The sequence below is a fragment of the Antechinus flavipes genome, chromosome 4, assembly GCF_016432865.1.
Source record: "Antechinus flavipes isolate AdamAnt ecotype Samford, QLD, Australia chromosome 4, AdamAnt_v2, whole genome shotgun sequence".
Taxonomy (NCBI): Eukaryota; Metazoa; Chordata; class Mammalia; order Dasyuromorphia; family Dasyuridae; genus Antechinus; species Antechinus flavipes.
This window is the reverse complement of record NC_067401.1, coordinates 184,533,821-184,548,714: the sequence shown is the minus strand read 5'-3', so window position 1 is coordinate 184,548,714 and position 14,894 is coordinate 184,533,821. Positions and strand designations below refer to the sequence as shown.

General features: G+C 38.4%; 1 protein-coding gene across 2 annotated transcripts; it reads left to right on the top strand.

Moving 5' to 3' along the window:
• The first annotated feature begins 1,899 nt into the window (after window positions 1–1,899).
• On the top strand, window positions 1,900–14,428 carry AURKB (aurora kinase B). 2 transcript variants are annotated; one of them, XM_051995730.1, is made up of 9 exons: window positions 1,901–2,015; window positions 3,600–3,677; window positions 8,583–8,706; window positions 8,853–8,907; window positions 9,172–9,363; window positions 10,378–10,516; window positions 10,644–10,792; window positions 13,676–13,850; window positions 14,100–14,428. In XM_051995730.1, the coding sequence occupies exons 2-9, from the start codon at window positions 3,630–3,632 to the stop codon at window positions 14,271–14,273; spliced, it is 1,056 nt and encodes a 351-aa protein (XP_051851690.1). In that variant the 5' UTR covers window positions 1,901–2,015; window positions 3,600–3,629; the 3' UTR covers window positions 14,274–14,428. The 2 variants fall into 2 exon arrangements, with proteins under 2 accessions (XP_051851691.1, XP_051851690.1); XM_051995731.1 differs by lacking the exon at window positions 3,600–3,677 and having other exon boundaries at window positions 1,900–2,015.
• The last annotated feature ends 466 nt before the right edge of the window (window positions 14,429–14,894 follow it).

Genomic DNA, 14,894 nt, shown 5'->3' with positions numbered 1-14,894 from the left:
AGGATTCTCTGTCATACTAGATAGGTCTTCCTGATGGGGCTCTAGTGGCAAAAATGGAAGTTTATTGTTGGATGAGAAGTCAGGTTTGCTAACAGACTGACTTCATAGTAACAAAGTCCTATTAGGGAAATGGAGCTGGTACTGAGAAGAGAATGTCGTTTCAGTGGGCAAGGTCCTGACAGGCAGCTATATCAAGGGACAAGGCATAGTCCTGCTTTGGACATTCTGCAAAGAAGTGAGTTTAAAATTGCTCTTTAAAGGGAATATTGAGGCTCTCATTTCAGGTTGAAAAGAAGGCCAAAGTCCCCAGGCCTAGATCTCCAAATGAATGGGAAATCACTTTTGAAGTCTTCTGGAATTTGTAATTTCCTGAAAAGGGAATCAATGAGGTGATTTGCTTTAGAAAAGGCCAGCCAGGATATGCTGTCTCTCATAGACTCTGGAGTCTGGGGAGATATGCTTCCCAAGAGGGCCTGAGATTGGAGTCTCCCTTTTTAAAGGGAACACAGTTTCACATTCTCCCCTTCCCTGCCCAAATCCTTGTGGGTGTCTTTAACTTCCCATTATTTTCTGTACAATGGGAGAAAAACTCGGGTGGTTTTGCTGGCTTCTTATTCTCCTGCCTTCCAAATTTTGATATAAAGACTTACATAATTCACTCAAGGAGAATGGTAAAGAACTTGGCTGCAATTCTTGGGCTATGTTTTATAAGCATGGTCCTGCAAAACCTTAATCAATCCTGTGGCTATTTCTGCAAAGCTCCGCTTGCTCCTCCCTTATTTCTCTCTCCTTATTTTTATCAATTATGTGGCTTTGTATTCAGCTGCCTGATCTAGGTAAATGCCCGATTGTTTGCAAAATATAATGGGAAAAGGGATCTAGGAGGATAAATCCTATGGGGATGGTACCTCCCTGTTCTCTTTTGTCGATTCTACCTAGCCACGTACCGACATCTCCATCTCTTATCTCCCACCCCCCTCCTGCATTGTTTGAATTTTTCCCTCACCAAGGCTTCTCTCTAAGGAGAAAGTCTTTCCCATTCTAAAGCATCATGGGACATGTAGTTTAAATCATTTCCCCCCCCTGAAATTGTAAAGTATTGAGAGAATGTGGTAGATCCCTTAAGAGCTCTCTTATGTTTTCATAATCGCCTTGGGGAGGGGGGGTGTGAAGAAATAGTCGGAGTGGAAAGAAACTTTTAAAGAGAAAAACAACTTTGATACATTTTAATTTTATTTTTATTTTCAATTCCAAATTCTCTCCCACCCTCCATTCCTTCCCCCATTCCTTAAGAAGGCAAGAAATAAGAAACTTATTATATGTATGTATACAAATATGTTGTATACAAATGTATGCATATACACACATATGTATGTGTATACCTCTAAACACACATGTTACGTACATATAAACAAAAAGTATTTTCGTATTAGTGGGGAGGAGGTAGAGAGAATGCATCAATCTGCATTCTGTGCATCAGTTCTTTATAATATCCAGTATTTTTTTAAATAGTTGTGAATTATTGTATTGATCAGTCTAGAACAGATCTTTTACGGTTGATTATTGTTATAATGTTGCCATTACTATGCACAATAAGAAACACTGTCCTACAAACTCCACGCGGGTCCTAGCAAACTCCTAATCCTTTAAAAAAAAAAATGTCGGGGAAACCTATTCCCTAGCTTTTCCCTGGCGTTTTAAAGCACTGTTAGAGAAAAAAAAAATTAGAGCACCAGCTTCAGTTTACTTCTATCTAATTGGCTGCTGTCTCCGTCACTCACCTTAACATCGGGCTCCTGCCTCTCCCATTGTCTCTTCCTCCAGAAGGCGGGTTCCAACTCTTGTTTTCGGGCTTGGTACGATTCAGCCAATGAGAGCGGAGTAGAGATGGGAGGCTCAACCAATACAATTGGGGCGGGATATTCGAAATAGCTTCCTTCGGCACCGGACACAGCTTCGTCTTCTTACGCTGCGGTGGTGGCTACTCTGAAGAGCAGTGGAGACCTGAACTCTAGGTAGTCCAGGGGTCTGGCGGGCTTGTGCGCTTGCGTACGGGAGCGGATCTGGTGGTTTGCCGGGCACTAGGGCTGGGAGGTTGGAGTAGAGAGAGCGCCTGGCACCGTGCACAAGGCTTCAAGTCTGTTAACGGGCTTCGCGCGCATTCTGCTACGGTAATGCATTGGCCTCTCTTCGAACTCGCGGCTTGCGCTGCCCAGGGCGAAGAGAGTCCTGAAGAGGAAGAGGCAATGGCGGCCGAGGCGAGAGGAGCTCTTTTGAGGGGCCATGGGGCATTCCTTCTTTCAGGGGAGCAACAGGAGGGGACTATGGCCCCGCCCTTAAAGAGCCCTTCTCTCGCTATCCAGGCTGTTCTCGACTACTCGCACTGGCTAGTCCTTGCCATACCAGCTGCCCCTCCTCCCTCCTGCCCTCGCCTCTTTATAATCCTCTTTGGCCTCCCTATCCTCTCCAGCTCATCCTCTTTTCTCACTTTCCCCTCTCCTCCTTTTCTTCGTCTCCCCTCCCTCACTTCCTCTCCTCTTCCCTTCCCCCAACTTGGTATCTTTCATTTATTTTTAACTCGTCGGGCGTCAGCCTTGGCCATTTCCTTCCTGGTTGGGGCCAGGACTTAATATTCAGGACTCTTCTATCACAACAATATTCCAGTTTTACCTATATGGCCATTATGATCGTTTGTGATGTGATTTGCTTCCATCCCACATGGATATTGGGCACAGTTTCGGGAGAAGACAACTCATTTACCTCTTTTCCTTCTTCCCCGCCTTCTTCGTCATCCCTCTCCCCCCCAATCCCCGTCCCCTCTCTGCTGGCTAGATGGATAAAGCTGCATCCGGAATTTTGTTCAAATTCGGACTCAGATACTAGCTTCGTGATCCTGGGCAAGTCACTTAGTCTCTGTTGGCCTTAGTGTTTTCAGCTTTGAAGTGGGGAGTCATAATAGCATTTACCATATGAGCATTTAATAAATACTTAATTACTTCTTGGCACATCTTATATTTTTCCTATGGTCTTAGTGGGGTTAAAGAGCCATTCAAGGGAAGAATGGACATATACATTAATAGAGGACTTTAATCAGCTCCACTGATAAGAGAGAATGTCGGAATCTGTATAGCATAATGGGGAAATCGAGTATTTTGTATGATGTTTGAGGCTTGGGTTTGAATTCCACCTCTAATGCTTGTGGGAACGGGAGGAAGATCACTTAAATTCTGATCTTGAGTTGACTAATCTGTAAAACAGCAAAGATAAATCTGTAATGTTTATCCCATAAAGTTGTTAAGGTGATGCATATGAAAACTATTTAAGGTTCTTTACTAAAAGAATTACTAAATGCTATGTAAATGTCATTATTATTATTAAGATTAAATAGCTCAGTTTATACATAACAGAGAGGACTTTAGAAATCATAACCCAATCCAGTCCCCTTGTTTAATGAATGAGAAAATTGAGACCCAAACATCACACTCTTGTTAGAATCAGTTTGAGAGGGAACACAGATTTCCTGAATCCTTGATCCAGTATGTTTTCTATTGTTCCATTATGCCTCTCATCTTTCTGGTCTGTTTCTTTCTCCTGCCCAGAATTCCCTCCACCCCCTTTTCCTTTGCAAGATGTCAGAGAAGGAGAATGTCCATCTAGGATCTTACAGCACATCCTTGGTAAGGGAAATTTGTGGGAATTTCATATATGACATTTGAGAGAAATATACCTAGAGTAATTTTTTTCTGACTCCTGGCTTTACTCTCAAGGATCTCTGGTTAATTTTATTGTATTTGATTTTTGAAAATTTATGATGCTTTAAAGGTTTGAGAGAGAAAGTTTCTCGAGTAATTAATCATGATAGCAATAATTAATTAAATGGGTCAGTGACTCTTTGATACCAAAGATTCCTAAATGCCCTTGGAAAAGTGGATGCTCCTGAGGGTGGCAGTTGATTGTGATTGGTTAATAAGTAATAAGAAAGAATGGATATTATTTACAAATTACCCCAGTCTTGGGCAGTCTAAGAATGTATCTCCACCCAAATCAGTGTAAAAGACAATGGGCTTCCCACCTGTGTTGTCTGAACAATATTGAGGAGAAAATCCAATTTTATCAGAAATGTCTCTAAGATTCTGGCGTGGTTTTAGAAGGGGATAAATTCTTTCCCCCAATATTAACAATTATTTAATGATCATTTTCTAAAATAAAAATAAAACAGTGGACTCCCCAATAGGTCTGAGGATTAAGTCACTATAAGGCTTATTGCTTTGAAATGCCATGAAGCTATGGAAAAAAGAAAACACGATTAATGATTGAGTCAGGCTTCCCAAGGAAATGATCATTTACCATCAATCTGTTAAGAGATTTCTGGTTTGGTAAACTTGAAACATCCTGCTATGCTGCAGTAAATTGGCTACAATTCATAAACATAGCAAGAATTAACAAGAGATGCTATAAGCTAAATCCAAAAAGCATCTTTTTGAGCACTTCCTCAAGATACTGAGATGGGGATAAAAAAGAAAAATACAAAAAGAGTGCCTGCTTTCAAGGTGATTATGTTTTATAAATAAAGACAGGTTTAAGAATGGTTTAAGTAAATTAATGTATAATAGCAATATAATAGATTATTAAGGAGATATCCATAACAAAATTTTGAGGTAGGCATTTTGAAGGATTTTCTCACAAAACATCTCTTAGTACTATAAGAATTTGTTTTTATGAATCCTAAATTGGTAAAAAGATAAAAAGAAATGATCTTAACACAATACTCCATCCCATTCAGTGGAACCATTAGCCCAAATGTTATGAAGAGTCTACTTATTCTTTAATACATATCATGAAGGCTGTGTAATGTGAAGCTAGATATAAAAACATCTTTGCTATGTGAGTTCTATATCTTAAAAAGAACTATACACACCATTCTTTTAGTAAAATGAGGCATTCTTGATTTTGAATTGGGTGTAGGAGGTGGGTTATTCCCCATATTTACACTTAAAAGACCCGAGTAACACAGCATCCTCAACCTTTGGGTTTTAAATAGTTGCAGAATTTTGTTGTAAGTCATCAAGTACAAAGTAAATTCATTTAAAAGATTTTATGTAGGACTTTGAGATCCTCTTTGATGAAGTAAGCGAAAGGTTCATCACTGTGAGAAATTTATAAAGCAAACTTTGCTTAGTTATGTCTTTAAAGCTTTTTAAGAATTTAAGTTTAATATCCCTAGTTAACTATTACATCTTTTACAGATCTGGGACGGGGGAAAAAGACACCTTAGTTGGAGATAGGAACTTACTGCTGTACTTATGAAATCAATATTTTACTAAGGTTTCAGTAAACTTAAATAATGGAAACATGTAAATGAAAAAAAATTTATATTGACCTCATGACCACCATCCTAAACTATTACAATATTAACAAGAATTGACAAGAATGTGACTCAGTAAAAGAACTTAGTCCACCAGTATAATGAAAACATGGTCAGTAGTACTAAATCTCTCTCTATCTCTCTCATTTCCCACAATCAGGGAGCCCTTGCTCTATTATAAATAAGTATACACTTATGCAAAAGACAAAACAAAAAAAATATTTTGTTTATTGGGTACTTTATAACGCAGTTCTTTTTGTAGTCTCTCCCATGTTTATACTCTCTCTCTCTCTCTCTGTCTCTCTCTCTCTCTCTCACTCACTCTCACTCTCACACTTCCAAACTATATTAGTCAGAGTTTTTGAGAGCCTCTCCCAATGGAGTAAGGGGTTGGAGTGAGGGAGGAGTAGGAAATGAAAGAGACAATTCCATTTTTTTGGATCAACTCACAATCCACCTACCCCTACCTTCCCATTTTGTGAGGCTCTTATCCAGATCTTTAACTCAGGCGTTCTTAATCCTTTAGCAGTCTTATGAACTCTGGACCTCTTCTTTTTTTAAGTGGATATAATAAAATATGTAGGATTACAAAGAAAACAAATTATTTTTCAGAATTTTTTTTGAGTACATAGACTCCCAAGTGAAAAACCCCTATTCTGAATCTTTCAACAAGGGTGCTCTCAAGATCTCTCCATTGGTGGATGCCAGTGTTACATGACTAGTCCATCTCCTTTTCTATTTATATACCTCTTTGATAATCCTTTTCTACACCTCTCTTACGTAATTCTTCACTGTTAATGTGTTGCAGCCTACTTGTGTCTACAATGCTTATTTCCATAGCTCACCGTGATAAAGCATGACTGGAAAAATATTGATAAAAGCTTTTTTTCCCTACAATCCAGTCTACTTTCCTCCTCTTCTTACTCAATACTAGGGCAATTCTTTGCCAAGATATGTATGCCTTCTAGAAATCCTCAGGGCATTGCCCTTTGCTTTGTTCATTCTCCCAAAGGACTACCACGCCTTTCTAATCCACCTTTCAGCTGAAGTTTTATATATATTGTCTTCACCAATTATATTGTTTAGGAGCAAGGATCGCCTGTCTTTTCTTTTTATATACCCAGTGCTTGGTATATATGTAGATAGTGTTTAATAAATGTGTTTTCATCCATTAATTAATAGACAGTAGGCATGCTTCACTCAGTGAATTTATGATGTGGTTAGGTTAAACTCTTAAGTTTAAGAAGGAGACTGAAATGTTCAGATTTTGATGTAATTGGTAAAAAAAAAAATAAGCATCTGAATGACTTTTACCCTCTGTAAGAAATCTGTCTTTCATTTCAACTCTACTGTGGATGTTTCAGTGACAAATATATTTATTGAAAGTTTCTGTTTAATGCCTTGTTCAATTATTACTAATCAAAAGGTAAAACAAAATTCTTTTACAGCTTTGAAAGAATCTCATATGATTTTGAAAAATGCATGCCCCATTGTTGGAAGACAATATTTAAGGCTACATTTTGCTTTACTGAATCACACTTTTTATGGTTAAGAAATTAAACAATCTTGTCTTTTTCTGCAATTGTGTGTTTTTTTTTTTTCAGGAGGACCTGAATTCAACTCCAGCCTCAGACACTTAATTAACACTTCCTAGCTGTGTGACCCTGAACAAGTCACTTAATCCCAATTGCCCGGGGGGGCGGGGGCAGGGGCTGGGAAGGGTTAGGATAAAATGGTGGCTTCATTGTCTCTGATAAAGAAAATGGTTTTTAATGGAAATCCCCAATTTGAGTACTTCTAAACCTGACTTAATTGTATTTTTTGCCAAGCTCTCTTAATTTTTTCCTCCATTGTCCTTTTTTCTTCAAATGAGGCAGTTCTCACAATATTCCACCAGTTTCCTCACAAAGGTTTTACAAACCTGGCTGCAGGGATTCCTAACTTCTTTTCATCTCTTGATGATTTATTTACTTTTGTTAAACTTATATATATTTAAATGCCCTTGTGTCAAATTTATATGAACACATGGATGAGGAATGATCTGTATCAATGAAGGACATGCCTCCATTGATGAAATCAAAGATTTATTGGTACAGAAACTTTTCTTTTGCTCATCTTCCAATAGTTGATTTAAATAGATCTGGTTGGAACTGTCAAAATTAGTCACATGCAATATCTTTCTATTCTTTTGGTACTGATTTAAATTTTTAACTGTACACAGTGGATTCAGAAATTTCTCCTGACAGCTACTCCCTTTCTATTATCATATAAGTAGTCCATGTTTGTGATGTTATTTGGTGCTTGCCATATCTAACACTTGCTCACTTTCGACTTGAAGATTGTATCTATGGTGTATAGGGTGTGAAGCTTTAGTAAAGGCTATAAATAACCTTTGGACTTTTTTTTCATAATCTTTGAACTATGTTTTCTAACTTTTTTTGCCATCTTCTGATGTAACTAAATTTTATAGCATAATGTATTGTAGTGCAAATTAAAATTTATAGTTATTTGTAGAATTTATTTACTTGGTTCTCAGCAACAAATGTTGTCACATATGCTACATTTTTTCATGGTCTTTTTGTAGATGCTTCTTGTGAACACAGCAACATGAAACAAGCAGATGTGCCACAAAATGATGTTTCTTATTGCCTTTGGACACAGGATAAAACCAATTTCATCAATTCCTTCATTTGCCTCTCCCAAGAACAAATTCTTTTTTGTCTTTAAGTATTTAGGATGAAAATAATCTGTGACTCATGTTATCTAGATAAATATGTGTTAAGAGCAGCACTTATGAATCCAGTGTTCACAATTATAGAGTTGAAAGCTGTCTTGAAGAGCACCAGTCCTGAAGTCAGGAGGACCTGAGTTCAAATGTGGTCTTAGACACAACACTTCCTGACTGTGTGATCCTGGGCTAGTCACTTAACCCCAGTTGCCCTGGGGTGGAGGAAGGGAGGGAAAAGAGAAGGTCTTGAAAGTCGTCTGGTTCAGCCTCTAACCAAAGCATAAATTATGTAACATCCTTAAAAGGTGATTATCCAGAAATGAGGAAGGAAAGCATACTGGAGCTGAAATAGAGATGCTACTTTTTCTCTACATTTTTACATGGTAATGAGGAACAAAGGAACATAACTGCCTGACACACACACATGAGTGCACACATGCATGAATAGGCCCATCTCCCAAATTCATGCTAATTTGCCTTTCTCTCCAGCCTCAATCCAGCCTGAATGCCCTGCCCCTAAGGATATTCCGGAAAGAGCTAGCCACTCCATCTTCAACCCTCCTCATGAATCGTTCTAGAGCTGTTCTAGAGTCTTCAAGCAATCAGCCAGCAGGTACTTAGGAGTTTGGGGGTGTACTCTGGAGGTGGAAGGTGACATAAGGTGGGGGAAGATACAGTCCTGTAATATGAGTTTGCAATTGGACAGATGTTCACATCAGAAAAAGAGAGAAAAAGTCTGTTGACTGTTTATTTTGACAGCTGTGCCTGGCAGGATAGGGGTGGATGGCAGCAATGTGAAATTGAATCTCCAGGTGTAAGTATGCCATGCCCAAGGATCAGATATTTACTTAAATATGGATGAATTCATAAGGTTGGGGGCACATGGTGTGAATTGGGGCTGGGATATGTTCACCTGAGGGGGATAGAAGTAAAACCTCAGAAAAATCTAGGGATGGGATATCTTACATGGGGGGAGAGGAGTTTGTAATGAGAGGGAGGCCTGGTTACAGTATGGGAAGAGGAATAAAGATGGACTTGAGAGATTCCCTCTAAGCTGGTAATTACTCTTTTCTATCAGGCGTCATTTCAAAATTGATGACTTTGAAATTGGGCGGCCACTGGGTAAGGGCAAGTTTGGAAATGTGTACCTGGCTCGGGAAAAGAACAGTCAGTTCATTGTGGCACTGAAGGTTCTCTTCAAGTCTCAGATGGAGAAGGAAGGTGTTGAACACCAGCTTCGAAGAGAGATTGAGATCCAATCTCATCTTAGGTATGGACAAATTCATACTGAAACTACCTTCCCCTTCCCCATTATAGCTACTCTTTTTTCTGACTTCCTTTTCTGAACTAGTACCTTTATGTCTCTTTCCCTTCCTGCCATCTATTCCTTGAATCCCACTTTATCCACTTATTCCATGTTTTTCCAGATGCTACCATTCATCATCCCAATATTTTTCTCCTTAAGAACTTGTCTTTGTCTCTACTGAGGCAAGGATTGGGCCACTTTTTGTATGTATCCCTTCCTTTTTCCTGCAAATTTGTGGACTAATTTGTTATCAGTTTGTTCCAATATGTTTTCCCAGTATGGGACCTATCATTGGAAATTTGTTTTTATCCCTATTACCTACATGATTTGTTTACCATGTCAGGCCCCTTATTTCCTGGTATCAAGTATGTCATACTAAAAAGAAATGAGAATGAATTAAAGGATTAGAGTTGGAAAAGACCTTGGAGGTTATCTATTCCAACCCCCTTCATTTAACAGATGAGGAAACTGAGGCATAGATAGAAAGAAAAAACTATTAGGCACTTACTACATGCCAGGCATTGTGCTAAACCCTGGGAATATAAGCACACACTCACAAAAAAAGACACTTTGTCCTCAAGGAGCTAACAGGTGGGGTGGAGACGGAGAAGAAATGTGCCCAAGAGTGAGGGCAAAGTGAAAAATATGATTTGGATTTATTATAGGCAGATCTGGGTTAGAAGAGAGGAATAAAGACTCCTGCAATAAAAATGATTTGCCCAGTGCCACCTAGGTTTGTGGGTAACAACTTCTGATTCCACATTAGATAATCACCTCTTTCTCCCCACCCTCTCCTACTTCATGATTACGTGAAAGGAGCTTGGTCTCTGAATCTCATGTAGAATGAGGACACCTGTACCCAGCCTTACACTGTCTACATCACAGTATTGTCTGGAAGAAACTAATTCATAAGTCTTTAAAGATTAAATAGATGTTAGTTGCTATTGTTACCTAATCATCCTATCTTCTTTTCCCCAGGCATCCCAACATACTTCGCCTCTACAATTATTTCCATGACCGGCGAAGGGTTTATCTGATTCTGGAATATGCGCCTCGGGGCGAATTATACAAGGAGCTGCAGAAGAGCCATACATTTGACCAGCAACGCACAGCCACGGTCCAGGGGTGGTGGGGAGCAGGATGTAGTTATTTCTGAGGGACAATTGAGGATGTGTACAGTGATCTTAAGGGGTGGGGATGTGAGTTAGAGCATCTATCTGATTAATTCTCTCATCTGCTCCTAGATCATGGAGGAGCTGGCAGATGCCTTGATCTATTGCCATAGGAAGAAAGTGATTCACAGAGACATTAAGCCTGAGAATCTACTCATGGGACTTCGTGGAGAGCTCAAGATTGCTGACTTCGGCTGGTCTGTCCATGCCCCCTCCCTTAGGTATGACCATAGTAAAGAGGTCTTGAAACCATCCTGGGACAGGGATAAGTCTTAGAATTCTAGAAGAGGTCAAAATTGGCTTATGATCTAGACATAAAGAATGATATTATAAACAAATTAGAAAAACTTAGGATAGCTTATCTCTCAGATATGTGGAGAAAGGAATTTGTGACTAAAGAACTGGAGATCATTACTGATCACAAAATAGATAATTTTGATGATAGTAAGTTGAATTTTTGTATAAACAAAACTAATGCAAACAAGATTAGAAAGGAAGCAATAAACTAAGAAAACATTTTTATATTCTGATAAAGGCCTCATTTCTAAAATATATAGAAAATTGACTCAAATTTATTTCTATTCTATTATATATATATGTATTTATATATTCTATTATATATTTATTTCTAGTCATGTGAAAAGGTGCTCTAAGTCACTATTGATCAGGGAAATGCAAATTAAAACAATTCTGAGATACCACTACACACCTTCTCAGATTGGCTAAGATGACAGGAAAAGATAATGACAAATGTTGAAGGGGGGGTGTGGAAAAACTGGGACACTGATACATTGTTGGTGGAACTGTGAACAGATCCAACCATTCTGGAGAGCAATTTGGAACCGTGCTCAAATTATAAAACTGCATACCCTGGCAGAAATTAGGCATGGACCCACACTTAACACCATATACCAAGATAAGATCAAAATGGCCATGACCATAAAGAACAAGATTATAAATAAATTAGAGGTACATAGGATAGTTTATCTCTCAGACTTGTGGAGGAGAAAGAAATTTGTGACCAAAGATGAACTAGAGACCATTACTGATCACAAAATAGAAAATTTTGATTATATCAAATTAAAAAGCCTTTGTACAAATAAAACTAATGCAAACAAGATTAGAAGGGAAGCAACAAACTGGGAAAACATCTTCACAGTTAAAGGTTCTGATAAAGGCCTCATTTCCAAAATATATAGAGAACTGACTCTAATTTATAAGAAATCAAGCCATTCTCCAATTGATAAATGGTCAAAGGATATGAACAGACGATTTTCAGATGATGAATTTGAAACTATTATCACTCATATGAAAGAGTGTTCCAAATCACTATTGATCAGAGAAATGCAAATTAAGACAACTCTGAGATACCACTACACACCTGTCAGATTGGCTAAGATGACAGGAAAAAATAATGATGAATGTTGGAGGGGATGTTGGTGGAGCTGTGAACGAATCCAACCATTCTGGAGAGCAATCTGGAATTATGCCCAAAAAGTTATCAAACTGTGCATACCCTTTGATCCAGCAGTGCTACTACTGGGCTTATACCCCAAAGAGATACTAAAGAAGGGAAAGGGACCTGTATGTGCCAAAATATTTGTGGCAGCCCTGTTTGTAGTGGCTAGAAACTGGAAATTGAATGGATGCCCATCAATTGGAGAATGGCTGGGTAAATTGTGGTATATGAATGTTATGGAATATTATTGTTCTGTAAGAAATGACCAGCAGGATGGATACAGAGAGGCTTGGAGAGACTTGCATGAACTGAGGCTAAGTGAAATGAGCAGAACCGGGAGATCATTAAACACTTCGACAACGATATTGTATGAGGGATGTATTCTGATGGAAGTGGATTTCTTTGACAAAGAGACCTAACTGAGTTTCAATTGATAAATGATGGACAGAAGCAGCTACACCCAAAGAAAGAACACTGGGAAACGAATGTGAACTATTTGCATTTTTGTTTTTCTTCCCGGGTTATTTTTATCTTCTGAATCCAATTCTCCCTGTGCAACAAGAGAACTGTCCGGTTCTGCAAATATATATTGTATCTAGGATATACTGCAACATATCTAACATTTAAAGGACTGCTTACCATCTAGGGGAGGGAGTGGAGGGAGAGAGGGGAAAAATCGGAACAGAAGCGAGTGCAAGGGATAATATTGTAAAGAAATTACCCTAGCATGGATTCTGTCAATATAAAGTTATTATTTAAAAAACAAAACAAAACTGTGCATACCCTTTGATCCAGCAGTGTCTCTATTGGGCTTATATCCCAGAAGAGATCTTAAAGAAAAGGGACCCACATGTGCAAAAATGTTTGTGGCAGCCCTTTTTGTAGTGACTAGAAACTGGAAACTGAATGGATGCCCATCAATTGGAGAATGGCTGAAAAAGTTATGGGATATAAATGTTATGGAATATTTTTGTTTTATAAGAAATGATTAGCAATATGATTTCAGAGGCCTGGAGAGACTTACATGAACTGATTGATGCTAAGTGAAGGAGATCATTATACTATACAATGATCAACTCTGATGGATGTGGCTCTCTTCACAATGTGATGATTCAAACTGGTTGTAGTTGTTCAGTGATGAAGAGAGCCATCTATACCCAAAGAGAGGATTGTGGGAACTGAGTATGGACCACAGCATTGCATTTTCACACTTTTTGTTGTTTGCTTGCATTTTATTTTGCTTCTTTTTTTTTTTAAACAGGTTTGATTTTATTTTTCTTTTACAACAAGATAATTGTATAAATATGTATATATTTATTGGATGTAACATATATTGGACTACTTGCCATAGAGGGGAGGGCATGGGGGAAGAGGGGAGAAATTGGAACATAAGATTTTGCAAGGGCTAATGTTGAAGAATTGTTCATGCATATGTTTTGAAAAATAAAAAGCTTTAAAAAAAAAAAGAGAGAAGGAAGAATCTAGTAGAGGGATCAAAGGTAGTAATTCTTCTTTGTTCACTCTCTTAGGAATTGGTCTGTTAGTGTGTTCATGTTCTCTCATCTCATTGCTTTTAGCCAAAAACTAGGAGGATGGAGAATCCCTCTTGTTCTGGTACCATTGTCCAACATCTTCCCCAATTTAGGAGGAAGACAATGTGTGGGACCTTAGACTATCTTCCCCCTGAGATGATTGAAGGACGTACACATGATGAAAAGGTGGATCTTTGGTGCATTGGAGTATTGTGCTATGAGCTATTAGTGGGAAATCCTCCCTTTGAAAGTTCCTCTCACAGTGAGACCTATAGACGGATCACCAAGGTATGGATAAAGCTGGGGTGATGGAAGTCACCAACAGCCCCAATTGGCACATGGGATTGGAAGTGGAAGGGGGGATATGGGAGTTAGTAAGGTTCTCATTACAAGTTGCATGAGTTCTGGATTGGGAACTGAGTAGCTTCAGATTGGGCAAAATTTGTCATTTAATTCCTCTAATGTCATAGGTGCCTGATAAAGATCTGTTGGTTTGAATAATATCTCATTATGCTTTTCCTTTCTCCACTTTAAAAGGTGGACCTGAAATTCCCTTCATCTGTTTCTTCTGGAGCCCAGGACCTGATCTCTAAACTGCTGAGGCATAATCCCTTAGAACGACTTCCCCTCACTCAGGTCTTGGAACACCCCTGGGTACAGGCCCATTCCCGGAGAGTGCTTCCTCCTTGTTCCCCCCATCCTGCCCACTGAATCCTGTCTTATGTGTATATATAGATTTTTGTGTATTTCGTATGTTGAAGGAAGATGAAGTGAGAGAGGTAGACCCCTGGCTTCTTTCTCTTTTATCATTATTTTCTCTAAACTCAAGACTATTTAATAAAGGCTTAAATTTTTTTTTGTATGGAGATTGGTGACTGATCATGAAACTGGAGAATGATGTCTCTCCCCCTCAGTTGTTTAATCTGAAAGAAAAGGTCTGTACTAGCTACAGTCAGGAAATTGAATTCCATGACTGACCATTCAGTGCTGCCCTTAAAAATATAGTGTCCAGATCATCTTTATTAGTTCTAAACCCCGAGTCATTAGCACTATTCATTTTTTCTTGTATTCTCATACCCGAATATATGAGGAAAGTCATAGAACCATATAAATCTGGCATCCTGTATAATATTTATTTCAATATTAAAGATATTCTATATTTATAATTTTAATAAATTAGTAATAATTATAATTTTGTGATTATAATATCTAGCATGTTTCTATAGCAGCTCTGTCACTTTGCTTTATTGAAGCCTCTAGCTTTCATAGTTAAATGACCCACCCTCTTAACTGAAGAAGAGCCCTTAGTTCCAATCCCTTTTATTGTCTCAT